Source organism: Poromitra crassiceps (assembly GCF_964638095.1).
Source record: "Poromitra crassiceps genome assembly, chromosome: 10".
Taxonomy (NCBI): domain Eukaryota; kingdom Metazoa; phylum Chordata; class Actinopteri; order Beryciformes; family Melamphaidae; genus Poromitra; species Poromitra crassiceps.
Genome location: NC_139631.1, coordinates 25,123,609 through 25,141,462, shown reverse-complemented (window position 1 = coordinate 25,141,462; position 17,854 = coordinate 25,123,609). Strand labels below are relative to the sequence as shown.

At 45.9% G+C, this 17,854-nt stretch overlaps 1 protein-coding gene across 1 annotated transcript in view; it reads right to left on the bottom strand.

Annotated features, from left to right (window-relative positions):
- adgrv1 (adhesion G protein-coupled receptor V1) overlaps positions 1–17,854 on the bottom strand; it is a gene marked incomplete at its 5' end in the record, with an annotated part of 203,627 nt that overhangs the window by 156,081 nt on the left and 29,692 nt on the right. The window contains 30 exons of the mRNA XM_083644330.1: positions 45–191; positions 383–564; positions 769–896; positions 1,085–1,260; positions 1,687–1,952; positions 2,455–2,596; positions 2,740–2,878; positions 2,982–3,060; positions 4,809–4,832; positions 5,144–5,231; positions 5,967–6,130; positions 6,342–6,521; positions 6,718–6,817; positions 7,243–7,373; positions 8,027–8,236; positions 8,459–8,771; positions 9,418–9,916; positions 10,042–10,223; positions 10,337–10,581; positions 10,762–10,977; positions 11,079–11,297; positions 11,564–11,810; positions 11,937–12,302; positions 12,532–12,671; positions 13,583–13,663; positions 13,977–14,106; positions 14,469–14,662; positions 15,067–15,247; positions 15,870–16,049; positions 17,629–17,854. The exon at positions 17,629–17,854 is cut by the window's right edge and continues 148 nt beyond it. Of these exons, the coding sequence (XP_083500456.1) occupies positions 45–191; positions 383–564; positions 769–896; positions 1,085–1,260; positions 1,687–1,952; positions 2,455–2,596; positions 2,740–2,878; positions 2,982–3,060; positions 4,809–4,832; positions 5,144–5,231; positions 5,967–6,130; positions 6,342–6,521; positions 6,718–6,817; positions 7,243–7,373; positions 8,027–8,236; positions 8,459–8,771; positions 9,418–9,916; positions 10,042–10,223; positions 10,337–10,581; positions 10,762–10,977; positions 11,079–11,297; positions 11,564–11,810; positions 11,937–12,302; positions 12,532–12,671; positions 13,583–13,663; positions 13,977–14,106; positions 14,469–14,662; positions 15,067–15,247; positions 15,870–16,049; positions 17,629–17,854 (5,575 nt within the window). The remainder of the gene's footprint in view (positions 1–44; positions 192–382; positions 565–768; positions 897–1,084; positions 1,261–1,686; positions 1,953–2,454; positions 2,597–2,739; positions 2,879–2,981; positions 3,061–4,808; positions 4,833–5,143; positions 5,232–5,966; positions 6,131–6,341; positions 6,522–6,717; positions 6,818–7,242; positions 7,374–8,026; positions 8,237–8,458; positions 8,772–9,417; positions 9,917–10,041; positions 10,224–10,336; positions 10,582–10,761; positions 10,978–11,078; positions 11,298–11,563; positions 11,811–11,936; positions 12,303–12,531; positions 12,672–13,582; positions 13,664–13,976; positions 14,107–14,468; positions 14,663–15,066; positions 15,248–15,869; positions 16,050–17,628) is intronic.

Here is a 17,854-nt window from a genome sequence, read left to right as displayed (position 1 = left end):
AAGTAACAAGGGTCATAACTAGGATTATATTTAATTATATTTACCAGTGTCATATTGAGGTCACTCTGCAGTTTGAAGATACTCAGGTTGGCAGCAGGGGAGAAGGGAGGGCCGCTGTGTGTGATGGCTATGTAGGGAGAGCCATTCACTGCAAACCCAACACAGGAGCTTGGTTCCTGGATCCTAACAGACTAGAATGGCAAAAGACAAAGGTTATGATGGTATTGTGAACAGCACATTATCTCCACATTGGGGCTGACTGACTATTCCTGCAAGTCTTCCTAACACCGATTACTCTATATATGTCATTTTGTTACATAGTACGTGTGTTTAGAGTAGGCAGATCACACTCTGGTGGAGGGGTAATACTATTATACTCTACCTGTATGGGGAGGAAAACCCCCTGCCACTGGTAGAGAGTGGCCATGGTGTGGCGGGATCCGACAGGGGGTGTCCTATCCAGCCTCATAGCCAGGGAGGAGGGCGCTTCAGGGAGGGAGCACCAAGCAGAGGTAGGGCTGTCCTCGAACGTCTGGTACACACCCATCACTGAGAGACTACCCTCTGGAAACAAGCAACAAAATATGAATTATAATGGTAAATAAGTGAAGGAATACAGGAACAAAAGGAATGGAGGGGTATGCAAACAGACAGATGCTTGCTAGATGGACAGCTAGCTTTCCCAACTAGCTCCATGGGTTGTTAAATACACACAAACATATGGGAGGAGTTTGTAGTGAGAAAACATTGATGATTTATTTGTCTCACCAGAGGCAATGGCTGTATCTGCCTGTGTCTCCCATTCCACACTGACAGCTTTGTCCAGACCGTTACTGCGAGACACCGTCAGGAAGACCGGCCTGCCGCCTTCATCAGCCACCACCTCTGTGTTAGTTCTGCACAGAAAACACACAGATACAGTGGTGGTGGGGGATGTGTGTGTGTGTGTGTGTGTGTGTGTGTGTGTGTGTGTGTATGTGTGTATACGTTTTGATACATACATACATACACTACTGTATGTGTTTATGACAGCCCAGAGCTGGTAGAGATTTTTTTTGTCAGGTCCTTGTGATTTGATTCGGACCTGTTGAGAGTGGGTACAATGCGGAACAAGCCAGAAGGAGCCAGGTTCTCCAGGACGGTGATGAATGTGTGGAGCTGGTCACCCAGTCGTGCGCCTCCTGTCGGACTGGACAGGGTCACTGTGAAGGTTTCATTGGCTTCAGGCTCAGCATCCAGCACTGCCCAGATCTCCAGCGTCTGGAACAACACACACCAGACTCAGGCAACGCTTCTGAAGTTCTGATGAATACAATTTCTCAAATGATATTTCCAACACACATCAAACACTCCCTAGTTTAATGAAAACATTGGCTTAGATATAGCTTTTCTGTCTGTCCTGCTCATTTGGTCTTGGCAAGATAGCACTAGTACTTCCTCAAGCCAATCATATTTGTTTAACAAATTATAGCAATTAAAATAATCTTTTGGTCAAATTTTTCCCATTAAATAATTACTAATTCAAACAAATAAATGACCGCTATATGCCATTTTAAAGCTCTGAATGCAAGGTCTGTGTAAAACAATGATGGGTCACGGCCTTGGCTATCGCCGGCGGAGACATAAAAATAGCCTGAAATGGGATCTTTCCAGGCTGTGAGGTATAGTGAGTCTCCTCTCGCTCACCTTGAACCTGACCCCATCCTCCAGCACCACAAAGCCTTGTGACGGTATCAGGTCGCCCTCGGCCAGGCTGCCGTTGACATCAGCGATGGTGAACTGGACGGTCACTGTGCCGAACGTGCCCTCCTCTGGGCTGCGCAGCACGTACAGCGTGGCCACACTCTCGCTCAGCCCCGACACCGACGTGGGCTCCTTCAGCAGGAAGTGTTCACTGCTGTTGAAGGAGATGACGCCATGCCCGTCATCGCTGGCCAGGATGTTCACCGTTGCTGTGGAAATAATGCAATAGGTAAAGATGTGGTTCAGGAAAATTACACTCTTCTCACTGGTATCTCACTGGTCGCCACTAGTGGGCAAGCTCGGGGGTTTTACAGAGGAAGCTGCGGAAGTGATCCTGAAAGCTGTTAGTCCCTCGAATGGCCACTTGAGGCTGGACCCGGAAGGGAGTCGTTCCCATTCACCCCCATGTTAAAATGCCTCACTTTGTAACAGTGGTTAAGCATGTTTACAGAATGGACCCCAATAGAATACCTCAAAATTGTTTATTTAACATGGCATAATGTGGAAAATGATTGTTCAAACAAATCTGTTCAATTCATTTATATTGTTTATTCCTAAAACCACAGATGAACGGTTAGTCGACTATGATACACAGTGTCAACCACTGGTTTTGATAGTCGACTCGTCAACTAGTCTGTGAAACCCCTATTCTATTCTATTCTATTCTATTCTATTCTATTCTATTCTATTCTATTCTATTCTAGTTCCTACCTGTGGTATTGGTGCCCAGCTCCAGGCCGGGGGAAGGATTGGATAGGATCAGCAGAAATCTCTCAGGTCCCTCTGGGATGACGTCATCGATGATCTGCACTTCCACAAACTTATGCCTTTCACCATCAACAAAATGCAACGTCTGGGTAGACAGATGGGGTTTAAGTTAAAAACCTATTTTTAACCTGATATTATGACAGGTATTAAATATGAAGTGTGTGGGTCCATGTGTGTCCATGTGTGTCCATGCGTGTCTTCCCCCGTGAATGCATCTGTGAGGCTGACCGTTTGGCTGACGTTGAAGTCCAGTCCTTGCTGAGCCTCCAGGTTCTGAGCGTAGAAGAAAAGAGAGACATTTCCGTATGTCCCCTTGTTCCTGTAGGCCGCCAGGGTAAGCACCCCTATCGTCTCGTTCACCTCAAACCTAGAAACCAGAACACGTTGTAAAAAAAGGGGGGGAGTAAACTTCTTCTTTTTTTTAGACACAAAGTAAGTAGGTCGTAGGAAGCAGGGGGGGCATTTCTCACATGGTGTTTGTCCATTCAATGACTCCTCTGATTCCATCATTAGCAACAATGGTGACTTCTGCCATCAAGCCTTGGGTGTCTGGAGGTAAATACAGGAAAAAAACATAGAGGAAATGATATTGGCTGGGTTTCCCAAAAGCTTCTTTGCGCTAAGAAGCTAATTCAACCCTTCTTAAGGCCCCCTTAAGAAGCAAATGCGTTTCCCAATTGCTTCTTTACGAAGGCATGCGTTTCCCAAAAGCTTCTTAGCGCTAAGAAGCTTCTTTGACCCTTCTTAAGGCTCCCGTAAGAAGCCAACGAAGCCAACGCGTTTCCCGATTGCTTCTTAGCCTAAAATTATCTTCCAATTATCCTCCGTTAAGAAGGCTGCGTTTCCCAAAAGCTTCTTAGCGCTAAGATGATCTTTCGTTAAGAAGGTTTTGTAAGAAGGGTTTGGAGCCTTCTTAACACCTTCTTAATGACAAAACACTGGCAGATCCAGCCGCGTCAGGCAAAAGGAGATACTTGTGTCCACTGTTCCTCTTGTGTTTTTCCCTTTTTCCTTTCTTTCATGTACCCTTTAGTGTTTAAAATTAGGGAACACTTGAAAATCTCCCCTGTATGTATGGTTACTTGTGTTTTAAATGTTTTACCGTAGGCTATATTCCTCTAATCAGAATGGATTCCTTTTATAATGTTGTGGATTTATATAGCACCTTTCACAGAACCCAAGGTCGCTTAAATTCTGTAGTGTTTCTCTGTTTTGTTGTATGCTGTGTATATAAAGCAATTTGAACTGCAGTCCATGTCTGAAATAAATAATGTTTAATAAAGTTTAACATGACCATGATTAGGTGTTAACAGTGTTTCTCAACCACTGAGTCGTGGCCCACTGCTGGGCTCAGAGTGCCATCAAGTGAGCCGCTCCAGTTAAGATGCTTCTTAAGAGCCTTCTATTTTTTTTATTTTTCTCGACTGTTAAGAAGGCGTTTGGGAAACACTTCTTTGGAGCCTTCTTAACTCCTTAAGAAGCTTCTTAACTCCTTAAGAAGCTTCTTAACTCTTAAGAAGCTTCTTTGTTGGGAAACTCAGCCATTAATGGTACTACCTTGAGACCATCACTCATACAGTATGAATCCTGTCCATGATCAAAACTTTGGTATTAGCAGTAGCACTGACTTCAGCACTACAACTACAGTGCAAGCATCAACAGCAAAAGCTGTTCAAGAGGAAACTGTAGAGAGGATCTAACTTCTGTCACGCCACATTTGAGCCAAGGATTACAGCTAAGAAACATCTAGCGTAAGTGGCTTGCGAGACTGAGCAGCCAAGGCTTTCGGGTGGACTGATTTATAACCCCCTGAATAGTCTTCTCCCATTCACTCTCTGGCCAAGACACTGGGAGGCCAGCTCCGGGTTTAGGTTGGCTTTGGCTCTCCTCACCACACAGTGCTACTCAGCTCCCACCAAACCCCCAGGCTTCCTCAATCATGGAAAGCATCAATCCTACCATCCAAGCCACATAATGACTGCTGCCAAGAGAGACGCTGTGTGTTTACTGTGTGTCTCCAGGCAGAAGGCCTCTAGTATTCTGGGAGTCTCCTGGGCACTGCTGTGCCTGTAGTATTCTGTCTACTCATCGCTTTCTAAAGTTACCCATTCATAAATTGGAGTGCGGTTTGGATTATGTAAAAAGGGTGGTAGTAACTGCTAAGCTCCTTCGTGATACATTCTGACATTCGGCTACAATGTTTTAGTTGAATGTACAAAAGAAGCAATGTATGTACGTATGCCTAACCTACGCGTCACTTTAGGCAAAGCATGTGAGCATATGAATGTGTATTTTACCTGGCAATGTGCAATACACAACCTCTATTCATCAAATAGAGCAAAGTAGTAAGAAATTGGAAGGGAAAAAATAGAAAGAAAAGGAAGAGACATTAAAATATAAATTCAAAGTAGACCAGAAACAGAGGGGAACTGTATAGTGAAAGCCAAAGGGGGAAACAATTGAGACGTTTACATCTAGGCTACTTTGAGACGGTCTATAATAGCAAAGTACAGTAGCGAAGTACAATATCTGAATTGTAAATACACTGGAATATTGCATACCGTAATTAACAATTAAGGAAATGAATGAATTAGAGTTCAGTTCTAAGCTGCTACATTGCTCCATACTGTACCTAGCTGAGGAGCAGTAGCAAGGATGGTGATCAGCACTGCTGATGTTATGTTGACCAAGAAGAACTCCTGCAACTCTGGAATGTCATCCTGGGAAAAGAAAGGGAAAAGAAAAGCTTGCAATTAAACATTCAAATGGTAGACATTCTGTCTCGGTAGAGACCAGAGATGCTCACAAGTCATTTTTAGTCCAAGTCAAGTCTCAAGTCTTTGAGTTAGAGGCCAAGTCAAGTCTCAAGTCTTTGAGGGGCAAGTCCAAGTCAAGTCTCAAGTCTGTGGTGACAAGACCAAGTCAGGTTTCAAGTCTCTTATGGATGAGTGTTCTCTCATCTGCTGGATGCCATCCAGCCTGCTTAGAACACTGCATAGCTCAAACTAAGGAGTTCAAAGCATGGGCTGTATTATCCTCACTCCTTTATTAGCATACAGTATCAGCATTGATTACGGTAGTTGACATTATTAGTAGACATTTACTAATGTTAATGCGCCAAATAAATAAATAAATAAATAAATAAAATAAAGATTGTTCATGAGTCCCAAATCTCCAACTAAAGTCTCAAGTCTTTGAAGGATGAGTCTCAAGTCTCTGTGTGTGCGACTTAAGTGCAACTCGAGTCCACGTCACAAGTCCAAGTCAAACCCTTGACCCTCCCCTCACAAGCATCATCCATCCAAGTTTTGTCAAAGTCAGACCAGTGTTGTCTGAGATATCACCTGATATCACAGGTGATATCGGACGGGCAGGTGGACGGACAGCTCAATCCATGCCCCCCTCTGACTAAACCCTGCCATATAGAGTACATATAAGACAGATACAATCCTCACATCCAGTATGGTGACAGGGATGGCAACAGAAGTCTGCCCTTGCTGAAGGATGACAGAGCCGGTTCTAGAGACGAAGTCTTTTCCCGGGTCAGCGAGATCCCCCTCTACCTGGGACAAGTTCTGGAGAGAACCCCTCAAAACCTCATAGGTGATGTTTATCGCTCCTGGGTGGAGAAGATTTAGGTGTGATATCAGTCAGTTAGAGGCTGAAGAATTACATTATATATGCCAACAATTTATGAACAACAGCTGTTGAAATTCCATCTCCAGGATCACTGAATTATGATATTCAACCTCTTAGCATAAATTTAACACAATGGGAACTTATCCACCAGCACTACACCCATGTCTCTAGACTTGACCCTGAACACTGACCTGAGGCTCCAAACTCCCTGTTGACGTAGATGTTTACAGTTCGGTCCCGTTCCTCCGTGGTCACCCTGAGGGAGGAGGGGGCGATGCTCAACATCCCATAGGGTTCATCACTGGTTTCCACGGTAATCACCGCCTCGCTGCCCTGAGCGTCCAATGCCGCATGGCCTGTCACCAAAACACCTGTGTGACAGAGAGGGAGACAATGTGTGATAAATGAAATGAAATGTATACTTATATAACATAATATATAATATATATAATACTTATAAACTACTTATCTTGCTAGTAATTAATTATTATTTATTTGAAGATGTTTCTCAGAGCTTTATTTGTTTTGCTTCATATCACAAAGAAGGAGTCAGAGCAGTTGCATTACCAAAGGTTCGTATGTTGGACAGGAACACTTTGTATTCGTCTTTGTCCTCTGGTGTAGCATCTTCAAGCAGCTGCAGAACGATGGTGTCATTCAGCTCTCCCTGTAGCGGAGAATAAAAAAAAGCAAATGTCAAACGACAAATATTAAAATATTACATTACTGCAGCTAGAGCTATGAATAAATACAGCTGCATCCATTTAAAACACCCATGATTTCGCTTTTTTGTTAGCTGATAACGTCAAAACAACAGAGAAAGACAGATAACATGCTGAGTTGTGCATCACTGTACTGTACAATTTAGCTGGCATTTTGTACTGATGTATTTAACCCATTGATACCTGATGGAGCATTTGCGTGTATATCCCTCATTTGCGTGTGTATCCCTTTAAGACTGCGAACCGCGTTAACGCGGTTCGCGGTCTTAAAGGGATACACACACAAATGCTGCATCAGGTATCAATGGGTTAACAATACTCCTACCACCATACTACAATAGACTGTTCTATGCACCATCCAGTGCTTTACCTGAGTGAAGAAAACCATGCCTGAGGTCTGGGTGAAGGTCCTGTCTACTAGGGGGCCTTGGACAACCCAGTCCACCGTGACATTACCCAGACCTGGAGCTGTCCTCATCACTAACAAGGACAACCTCTCACCTGTAATGCAAAGCATGATACAGTTACAGCCTGACTTCCAAGTCTACTGGGCCTTGTGTTTCCCTCCACACATTTGAGCAACATAATACAGTATGAGCGGATGGTCATTCTGTAAGTACATGTCATATACTGTCAAGCTGGATGCGTTTATAGATGTTTAATGTCAACTGTGCAGGTTTTCATAGATCCGGCTAGAGATGCGTCAAGCTCTCTCATCCCATTACCATGTGGTGTAAGGATTCAACGTAGGTAGAGTTCAGTTGCTCTGTCATGCATACATAATGGCCATGATGACACACCGCCACATGTGCCACCTGTTGCTGCATGCTCTTACTACTACTACTACTACTGCAGCATTCCCTCACCTGCTCACTCAATTAGAACACGTCTCCAGTGACAGGGATGCTGCATCTAAGTCCTTGTAAAGACGAGGGAGGGGGGGTCTGAATTTTTGAAATTCTGTGAAATGTGAGTACCCCAGACTTGCATACACACACACACACACACACACGCACACGCACACGCACACACACGCACAAACGCACACACGCACGCACACACACACACACACACACACACACACACACACACACACACACACACACACACACACACACACACACTCTCACATAGCAGCAAGAAGAGACACCCACCCTCTCTGGCGATGACAGAGCGTGCGGCTGGGTGGAAGCCTAGGATACCAGCCACATTATCGTTAGCCAGTATCACTATGGCGACAGTGTCAGAGCTGGGCAGGATTCGACTTCCTCCCTCCGTCTTTACCAGCCCAATCATCAGGCTCTCGCTGTCCTCTGGCTCGCTGTCATCTCTGATTACTATCTCTACCATCTTCTTCACATCACCTGTAGACAAAGAGGATCATGTACATACAAAGTACTATTCTGTTGAGTGTAATTACTTTTGGATGAACTACAGCAGTGGTTCCCAAACTTTTGTCATGTCAAGGAACCACAAGTACATCCTTTGGAGGTCCCGTGTTCGCAGTTTGGGAATCAATCACTAAGCTACTGTAAAAAGACAAATGAATAATCGCTATTGCTAATCTGTCGCAATCATCCACCTACCATCTGCAAAGACTAGCGTCCCTCCAGTACCAGTGAAGTCGGCGTCCGGTGTGGCTTTTCCTCCAACAAACCTCCACTCTATGGTGACCCTCCCCAGACTGCCATCTCTCCTCTCTATAACCAGGGGCACCACGACCATCGGCTCCTCTCGGACCTCTAGATAGAGCCCCTCCTCAGTGGCGTTGGGACTGAGGCTGTATATTAGAAACACCCCAAACGCGTCCCCGTTGATCCCTATGGTGACCATAGCCTTGTCCGGCTGGCCAATGGAGGGTAGGTCCTTCTCCGCCACAGTCATGTTCACCAGCTCTACCTTCAAACAGCAAGACATTTATTTTACATTAAAACGTTGTGGATTATTATTTTAAAGCAGCTACGAGCACGATTTTCGATTGTTATTAAACAGTCTAAATGTAATATTGATGCATCACATCTTACCTATAATAGTAGCTGAGACCAAAGCCATGTGAATCGGAGATTGCTCTCTTGATGATTATAGAGTCTGTGTCTGTCTTCCAAGGGCCGGATAGACCAGGAAGTGAAATGAAATGGTTTACGGCAGCTGCCGCGCTGCCTAGCAACAGACCATAAACAAGGAGAACGCCATGCTCGCTACATCCAGGGGCTTGCTGCTCTCGCGAACATCTCTCGTTATATTGTAACAGTTTGTTTGGAAGTTATTTTGTTATTTTGTGGTTATGGCCAAAGTGGCTGCCGCAAACCGTTTCATTTCACTTCCTGATCTGCCCCGGCCGTAGACAGACTAATCATCAAGACAATACTGGCCGATTCACTCGGGGTTCAAGCAAGACTACTCGGCGTTGGTCTCGTCTCCTATTATAGGTAAGATGTGAGGCATCGATATTAAATTTAAACTGTTTAATAACAATCAAAAATCTTGCTCTAAAGTAGCTAGTAGCTGCTTTAAATAATGAGTTTACTTTTCATAAGTTGTGTACCTTTAGGATCTGGATGGAGAAGCTCTCGTCCATTTCAGGGAACTTATCAGTCAAGATTGGGACTGTGAGGTTGGCGACCCCTGACCTGTCGTCCATGAAGGCGCTCTGAGCCGTCATGGTGGTGTAATCGCTCCCTGCCACAGCCTGAGCGCTGTAGAGGACATTAGCCACAGTGGCATTTTTCACATAAGTCACAGCCTGAGGTTCCGGAGTTAGCCGGTCCGCCCCTGAAGTCACCCACGTGCAGGATGGTGGCGTCACCGCTGAGGAGAGAGAGAAGGCCTGGCAGGCGCGCTCTCTCAGACATGCAGCAGCACACACAGCCCGGGGGTCTTCCTGGTCAGAGACACTGACCGTCCTGTGGGAGGCAGCCGATGGAAGGCCTGGCACCGGGGGTGCGTAGTACATCAGCAGGTCCTGGCCCTCGGCCTCAGCCAAGCCAACAATGTCAATCTCTGAGGTGCTGTAGAGGATCTCCATACGACCAAAGTAACCACCACTGGAAAAGAGGGAGGATGGGAAAGGGTGGAGGGGTCTCAATCATACGATGAAAGAATGGTGACTGAATAAAGAAATACCAGAAATGAAATACTAATGAAAAGCAGCCTGAGGCAAAGGACCAACCTCCTGCGGACTGTAATATTGGCTATATAAATTCCGTCCAAAGGCTCCTGCACGCGGTAGACATCCTGTCCGAAGTAGACCGTCCCATATGGGTTGTCATTAGCAGGCACTATAATGTTCACAGATGTCTCAGCTCCAAGGTTTCCTCCATTACTGGCATCAGTCAGCTCCACCTTTATAATCTGGAAATAACAGTGTGTGTGATGTATATTACAATCACCGTATTCTCGCGCTTTCTTGTCATACATGTAGCGGCAAATGGCACAAAACACTGCACTCACTGTAACTTTCTTACCTCAGTGATTTCAGGTACATCGTCGGCTAAGACTTCCACTCTAAGCGTCTTCATGGTCTCTCCGGGAGCAAAGCTCACCTCCCCTGATGCGGGTCTGATGTCCCCCACCGCTAGCTGACCATTGACAGTGGCCTGCCAGTGGACCGCCACTGTGCCGATGGTCCCAGCATTACGGACAATAGGCAGCATGACCTCGATGGAGTTGGATCCTGGTTCCTCTATGGTGACTGGGGCGGCCTGGAAGACTGGAAAGCAACAAAACCAAGTGAAGAACTCGCTTTATAATGGGAAATTGACAGAACTCCCTCTAACCAATTGCAGTCATAACTTCAAATAGCGAGGAAGCAATTGTTAACTGACGGATGATTTAAGTCAACAGCATGTAAGATGAAAAGAATGAAACATAATGGATAATGCCTACTCACCAAAGGCACCGAAGGGGTCATCTGAAGGCAGTATGGTGATGATGGTGCGTGTGAGTTCCCCCAGCAGAGCTCCTCCAGTGGTCTGGTTGATCAGCTCCACGCGAAAGGTCTCCCCCAGCTCAGGGACGTTGTCATTGATGATGTAGATGGGTACGGCCTTACTGGACTCCCCCTCCAGGAGGACCACATCAGTGGATGCTACACTGTAGTCCTCACCTGTAGGAATACACATAAGTAAACATGGACATAGCCTGCCCGCACACACAAAAAACGTAGAGGCAAAACAGCATGAAGTCCATCCTCTGTCCCACACTTACTGACTCTGGCAGTCATAGGTATCGCCCTGAACTTGACAGTTACATCAGCGAATACGGTCGTGCTCGAGCGTACAACATCTACGATGGGCCCGACGTGGTCCTCATTCACACTGACAGCATGGTGCGACAGCTGGAGGGTTCCAAAAGCATCGTCGTTGGCCTCCACTATGACCTGGGCTACAATCTCAGTCCTGGAGCCCAGACGAGGAGATTTGGCAACTGGGAGGGACAGTAAGAGGATAATAAATCAATGTAATGTGGTATATTTATTTCAGCAGAATCTGTGAGTGAACTGCATAATATGTACCATGATGACAGTACATTAAAAGGAATCCATCAAATTCATAGCATTTATAAATCATTTTGGAATAACAGCAGTTTTAGTTGTAGAGTAATAAATACATTAGGTATCATTATGACTTGAGTGATTTCAGAATGATTTCAGTTAAAATCCAAAACAATCAGCATCATCATCAGTGTCTTACTGATCCTCTCCTGCACTCCTTCGATGAGATGAACGCTGATGAGCTCCACAAACACAGATTCGTGATACTCTGGATCCTCGTCATCCAGCACTCGAAGGGTGACGTTTACTTCAGTCTGATTGGCCAGGAACACAACAGACTCTAGGAGCGGAACAAAGTCCCGCCCCTCGCTGGCCCGGCCCATCCCGCGGGTCATGATGTATGGCGCCGGATCCGCCTCACTCAGCGTCCCGTATGTTACACGCACCTAGGCCAATGACAGTCATGCAAAATCATACTAATTGGTAAATCCAGCACACGTGAGGAGGACAGCTATTGCATCTGTCAAACTGGTTTACTCATTCATTTAACAACAAAGAAACATTCCACGCACCTTTCCCATCAGGCCTTTCTGTCGAAGGATGGTGAGGATGACAGTGGAGTCAGCTTCAGGCAGACGGACGTGCCTGGTGACATCAGCGAACACAAAAACACCATAAGGGTCGTCGCTGGCGAGCAGGGTCAGCGTAGCGGAGGTCCGGACGCCCAGGCGACCATGGGAGACATTAACCAAGGACACGGTGAAGCTCTTGTCCAACTCGGGCTCCTCGTCCTGAGCCACTCTGATGATGACATTCCCCAAAGTCTGACCTACGTTAAAGGTGACGTTCCCAGACCTGCTGAGGAGCTCCTCCTCTGAACTTGGGTCAGCTTCCCAGTACACAGTCACATTGGAGAGGTCGCCAAAGGACCGATCCACCTGGAGGAGGATTAACGGGGAGATAAAGCAGAGACCACATGATGATAAACTATACCTTAATATACTGTATAGCAAAAACGTACAAAACACTTCTCCAAGCACTGTCCAGATCTGGTATCATCTACTCAACAGAGGGAAACATTGATCTCCTATCTAAGAATCTAAAAAGGGAATATGCCACTGTCAGAATATGGGCATTTGACAAGTTCACACCATGTATGAAACTGACCTGAAGGAACACAGAGCTGCGTCCATCCTCAGGCTCTGTCCCGTTAACAACCAGGGAATCAGGACTGAACTGGAACATTCCGTGGGCCTCGTCAGAGGCAGCGATGGTCACCGTGAGGTGGGAAGCAGCTCCCAGGCTTGCTATACAAACAACACCAAATATGACTCTGCATTACTTTACTTTTGAGGGATATATTTTAGTCACATTTCTAGTTTAGAAAGTTTAAGCATGAGGTAAACAAACAGTACACATTGTAGCAGGCAAGTGCATTGTAATAATCAAAGCAAGCAGCTGATTTTCATAGCAATTGACTGAATTGAAAAGCACCTTCAGAGTGCGTGGAGGTTATTTCAATATGGTCCAAGCTCAATGTAAAACCTCGGGCTGTGTGACACTCCATGTCAACCACTTAGCACTGCTGCCCCCGTCTCAACAGAAAGCTTATTTGCTTTTCCCACATCGCTTTCTTTGGACGCTTCTCACAGGCCCCGTTGCAATGTAAATAGCATGCACAAGCAACCACACACACACACACACACACACACACACACACACACACACACACACACACACACACACACACACACACATTCACGCACACACGCATACGCAGATGCATACCTGCTAAAGGGAATGCAGCACTAATAACCTAGCTGACAGATACTAGCTCAGTTGATATGCAAAAAAAGGGTAGTTGTAGTGTGCTGTGTTTGGGCTTAATTCATATCTGAATTAGGGCTAGACTGATCAGTTTGCTGATATACAGTATCTTATTCCCTTTTACTAAAATGGTGTTTCCATACTTGCAACGACCCTGCCAAAAATAAAACTCTGAGGAAAACACAAAATCCTACTTTTGTGAGCATAAAAATTGTAAAATAAAAATACAAAATATTAGCTGAACCAGCAGCTAAACTCATATCAGTCAAGCCCTAATTACACCTGTAATGAATTTGAGATATGATCTGAGCACGAGGTGACAGTGAGGGAGTGAGGGTTGAAGGAATGGAGACAAGAAGAGGTGAGGGGAGGAGAGGAAAGGGAGACTTACCACGGTGGTGATAGGATGGAAGTAGGAAGTCATAGTCACTTTCCCCACTACCACTTCCTTCACTACGCAGGAACTGATCCACTGGTGGATCACACACCGGGATCACACCAGGATCAAACCAGGTCAAAGGTCAGAATCACAGGAGTGTGGGGGTCAAAGGACAACCCGGAGGTGGGAGGTAGGTGGGAAGCACACAGGAGCACGGCACACATAATCACACAACACACAAAAACAATAGGGGACAATACAGGATCAGTTCAGGATAGAAGGTGTAGAAAGGTTTTTAGTGAAAGTTTATTGAATCAGAAATAGCTGTGGGAAATACTGCTAAGGCTCCAAATCTATCAAACAATTTGACTTTGAATTTGAATTTTGGCCTGAAGCGCATTCTTACCTCCTCCATCGGGATGGTAGAGCTCTATTCTGAAGATCTTGTCCAGCTCGGGGACAGGGTTGTCAATGATGGTCACAGAGATGAACTTTAACCTCTCCCCTTCCTGGAAGTCCAGCATGCCCTCTGAGTCCTGACAGTGGAATATAAAGAGAGAGAGGGATCCATGAAAGCTGGGAGAAAGTTGGAAGTTGCTCCCGAAAAAACTAAACTGCTTCACTGAATATATTGATTACACAGTTTGAATGTAGGAAGACGGTGATACTTTTACTTATGTTATCAGCATGCGCCTCAGCAACTGGGATTTATTTTATTTTTTATATTTTATTTTAAACCAAGTCACAAAATGTTTTGCACATGTTTTTTGGATTGTAGCATACTGTAAATAGAAAGGATAGTGGATTATCCACTTAATACTTCATGCAACACATTCTTCTATTGCTGCAGCACATTGAGAACTATAAGAAAGAAATATATTTTTTTAAAGAAAGTGACCTCATAGTCCTCGGGGCTGGATGCTGTGAAGGGGGTCGTCCTGTATCCTACCATGACCCTTCCCAAAAGGCCTTGGGCCCTGGCCACCAGCAGACGGACTTCTCCATCCTCCTCGTTAACGGTGATGTGGGCGGGTTCTAAAGATGCAAGGATCAGGCCTTCCCCCGGGGGGCTAGGCTGGAACTGGAGCAGGCCTGAGAGAAGGAGGGAGGAAGAGTCGTGGTGATGGGTAGAGGAAAGGAGAAAGGAGAGAAGGGGAGAGGAGAGAGTAGATTGTAGATAAAGACACAGTGAAGACAGGGAAGAGGAGAAGGGAGAGGAAGAGGAGAAGGGAGAGGAAGGCAAGGATCGGGGGAGGAGGGAGGTAATATAAGTAATAAGAGGGGGGAGGGGGGGGAAAGTTGTGATACTCAAGTTCAGCCGACTCAATAAGCCATGTGTCACTCCCAGCCATTACCAAAAACAGCAACATTGAAATAAACAGTGCTGTGTGTGTGTGTGTGTGTGTGTGTGTGTGTGTGTGCGTGCGTGCGTGCGTGCGTGCGTGTGTGTGTGTGTGTGTGTGTGTGTGTGTATGTGTGTGTGTGTGTATCAGTACCATAGGGGTGGTCACTGGCTGTAACAGAGACAGTGTTGACAGAGTTATCAGGGTCGATGCTTGCTCCGCTGGAGGGGGTGGAGCCTGGCTTCCCATCCCCAGACTCTGCCGCCACCAGCTTGATCTGGAAGGACTCAGCCAGCTCTGGGAGGTTATCATCCAACACCAGGAGGTTCAGTCCCTGGCAGAAAGACATCAAAGGGGAAAATACTGTAGGTTTATTTTTACTCGAGACCGTACCTAAGAAAGATCTCCTTACTGAAGTGTATATTTCTGTCCTTTCTCAGCCCCTGGTGGTTGATTTGGCTAAATCTCACATTGTTATTTTGGCGCAATGCATTCACAATGCAAGGTTTTCTTTGTTGTGCGCCACAGGCTTAAAGAGTAATCCTAATCATCAGTTGACACCTGTTGATGCATCAGTAAATTCATAACTAAGCAGCCACTAGGTGGTGCTGGATATCAAGAAACGTTGCAACAGCGGTCAAACTGCTACATGTTCATTTGTAATCAATATAAGGATGTGTGAATACAGTGCACCACGGATCAATCAAATAGTTGTTTGCTATTCCCTGTGGATGACTTTTCTCTGGGTGACCCAAGGTGAACTCAGTCTCTCTCTCTTTCGATCTCTGTCCATCTGTGTATCTCTGTCTGTCTTTGCCCCTCTTTATTTCTCTCTCTCTCTCCCTCTCTCTCTCTCTTACACACACACACACACACACACACACACACACACACACACACACACACACACACACACACACACACACACACGCACATGCACACGCACACACACCTACCTCTGAGCGCTGTCCGGGCATGAAGAGCACAGCTCCGGTGGCATTAGCAAAATCCTGGTGGGCTGGGACGTCACTGTCCGAGCTCCCCAGCTGGGTAACGGTGTAGTTGACATAAACGAGGTCCAGAGCTCCGCGCGTACGCTCGATCACGCACGAGATGGTGGAGCCCTCCTCTGTAGTCTAGGAGGAGACATTACAGAGAGCAAAGACAGCGGATTGAAAACCAAAAAATCCATGAAATCTGAATTAAGCTGCATATGCATTCAGTCATTTAGTGTTTACTAGTCTTACCAATTAGCTTAATGGTCTGCTCTAATTCCTGCACAGTCATAGTGTGATTTGGGGAGAGACCACCCGATAGCCCACATGCCTATAGTATGTCTTTTTGTCCCCAAAGGGTCCCCATAGGATATAGATCTTCTGATGGAATGCCTTCCCCGGCCCTGCCACCTGTTGCGGCAACGGAGACAAGGAACTAGATCTCCCTGGTCCCAGTACTGGAACTCCTCATCCACTTCTATAGGAATGCCCGGGCCAGCAGCGCTGCCGCGGCCTGGCCTGACCAGCTGTCGCTCTACCTGAGAGGGGGCCCATATGAGACGCCACGTGTCCAATCCAACTAGACGGAGCGCATGCTCTCCCTGCAGCCAGGCGTGAAGACTGATGAAATATGCACTAGGACACGCACTCACAAACCGATGGCTTTACGTTACATGTCTTTCTAGGTAACAGTAGGCATACGTTTTGTCGACAGCGGAGTGTCAAATGCAGGGACAACACTGACAGATCGCATTGTAGTAGAGGTCATGCAATTAGAAGCATTCAGGCTTTATTCACATGATACTGGATGGTATTGTGCTTTTGATAGTTGTTGTGCATCGCAACAAATCGACTCCGTCCATCATGTCAGTAGTGTTTGCCATGTGCAGATAAGGTGGTGGTAGATGCCAATACTGATGCCAATTCATCTGTTAAGCCTGTTTCAGTGAACTCAATGTGGTTCACTAAATGCCACAGACGAAATGCCGTCCACACTCAGTGGAGGAAATAAAAAAAATTGTCTACAAAAAATGGGGGCATTTGCACAATTTTGTCGGCACTTAAAGGAACACTCCGCCCATTTTCAACCAGCTTTGTATCATTAGAACATCAGTTGAGTCATTAACTCAAATCAACTCTCAATAACTGTCAAACTTTGACAGTTATTGAGAGTTGATTTGAGTGAATGAGTTATTAATTTGAGTTAGTGTGGACCAGTGATGTCACTGGTCCACACTTTAACACTCAATAACTGTCAAATTAAATGACAGACTTCAAAACCGTTTACAGTTTTCTGATATACTACTGATGTTCTAATGATACAAAGCTGGTTGAAAATGGGCGGAGTGTTCCTTTAACAAAATTGTAATTAATGCATAAAGTTGCTATAGTGTAGTCAGTGTGAACAACAGCACTGTTTATGTGAGTGTGTACTTCTTTGTCTTCTGGCAACCAGCTTGCAGGTGCTGAGGGTGTGTTAGAAATGGAAATGGCAATTAAATGAATTGAATTAAAATAAAATGGACGAAATCTTGGGGGGAATTTTTGCCCCTGGATCACTGTTTTTAGGGGCATTCTGAGATTTCTTGGGGCATTTTTGCCCTTGCCCCTGGCTAATCTCTGACACTGGTGTGCAGGCACCACTTACGTTAGGTGTGCAGGCACCACTTACGTTAGGTGTGCAGGCACCACTTACGTTAGGTGTGCAGGCGCCACTTACGTTAGGTGTGCAGGCACCGGTGAATCCAAAGAACCCGTTGGCACCGTCACTCTTCATGACTCGCAGCGTGGCCGTAGGTCTGGGGAGGGGAAGGCGTGCGCCGCCATGCACTGCCACCAGCTGCAGGTAGAACACCTCCTCTGCCTCCTCCTCTTTATCATCCCTGACCTCCACCACAAAGGACTTCTGCTTCTCCCGCTGACGGTACAGGAGGTAACCGGAGATG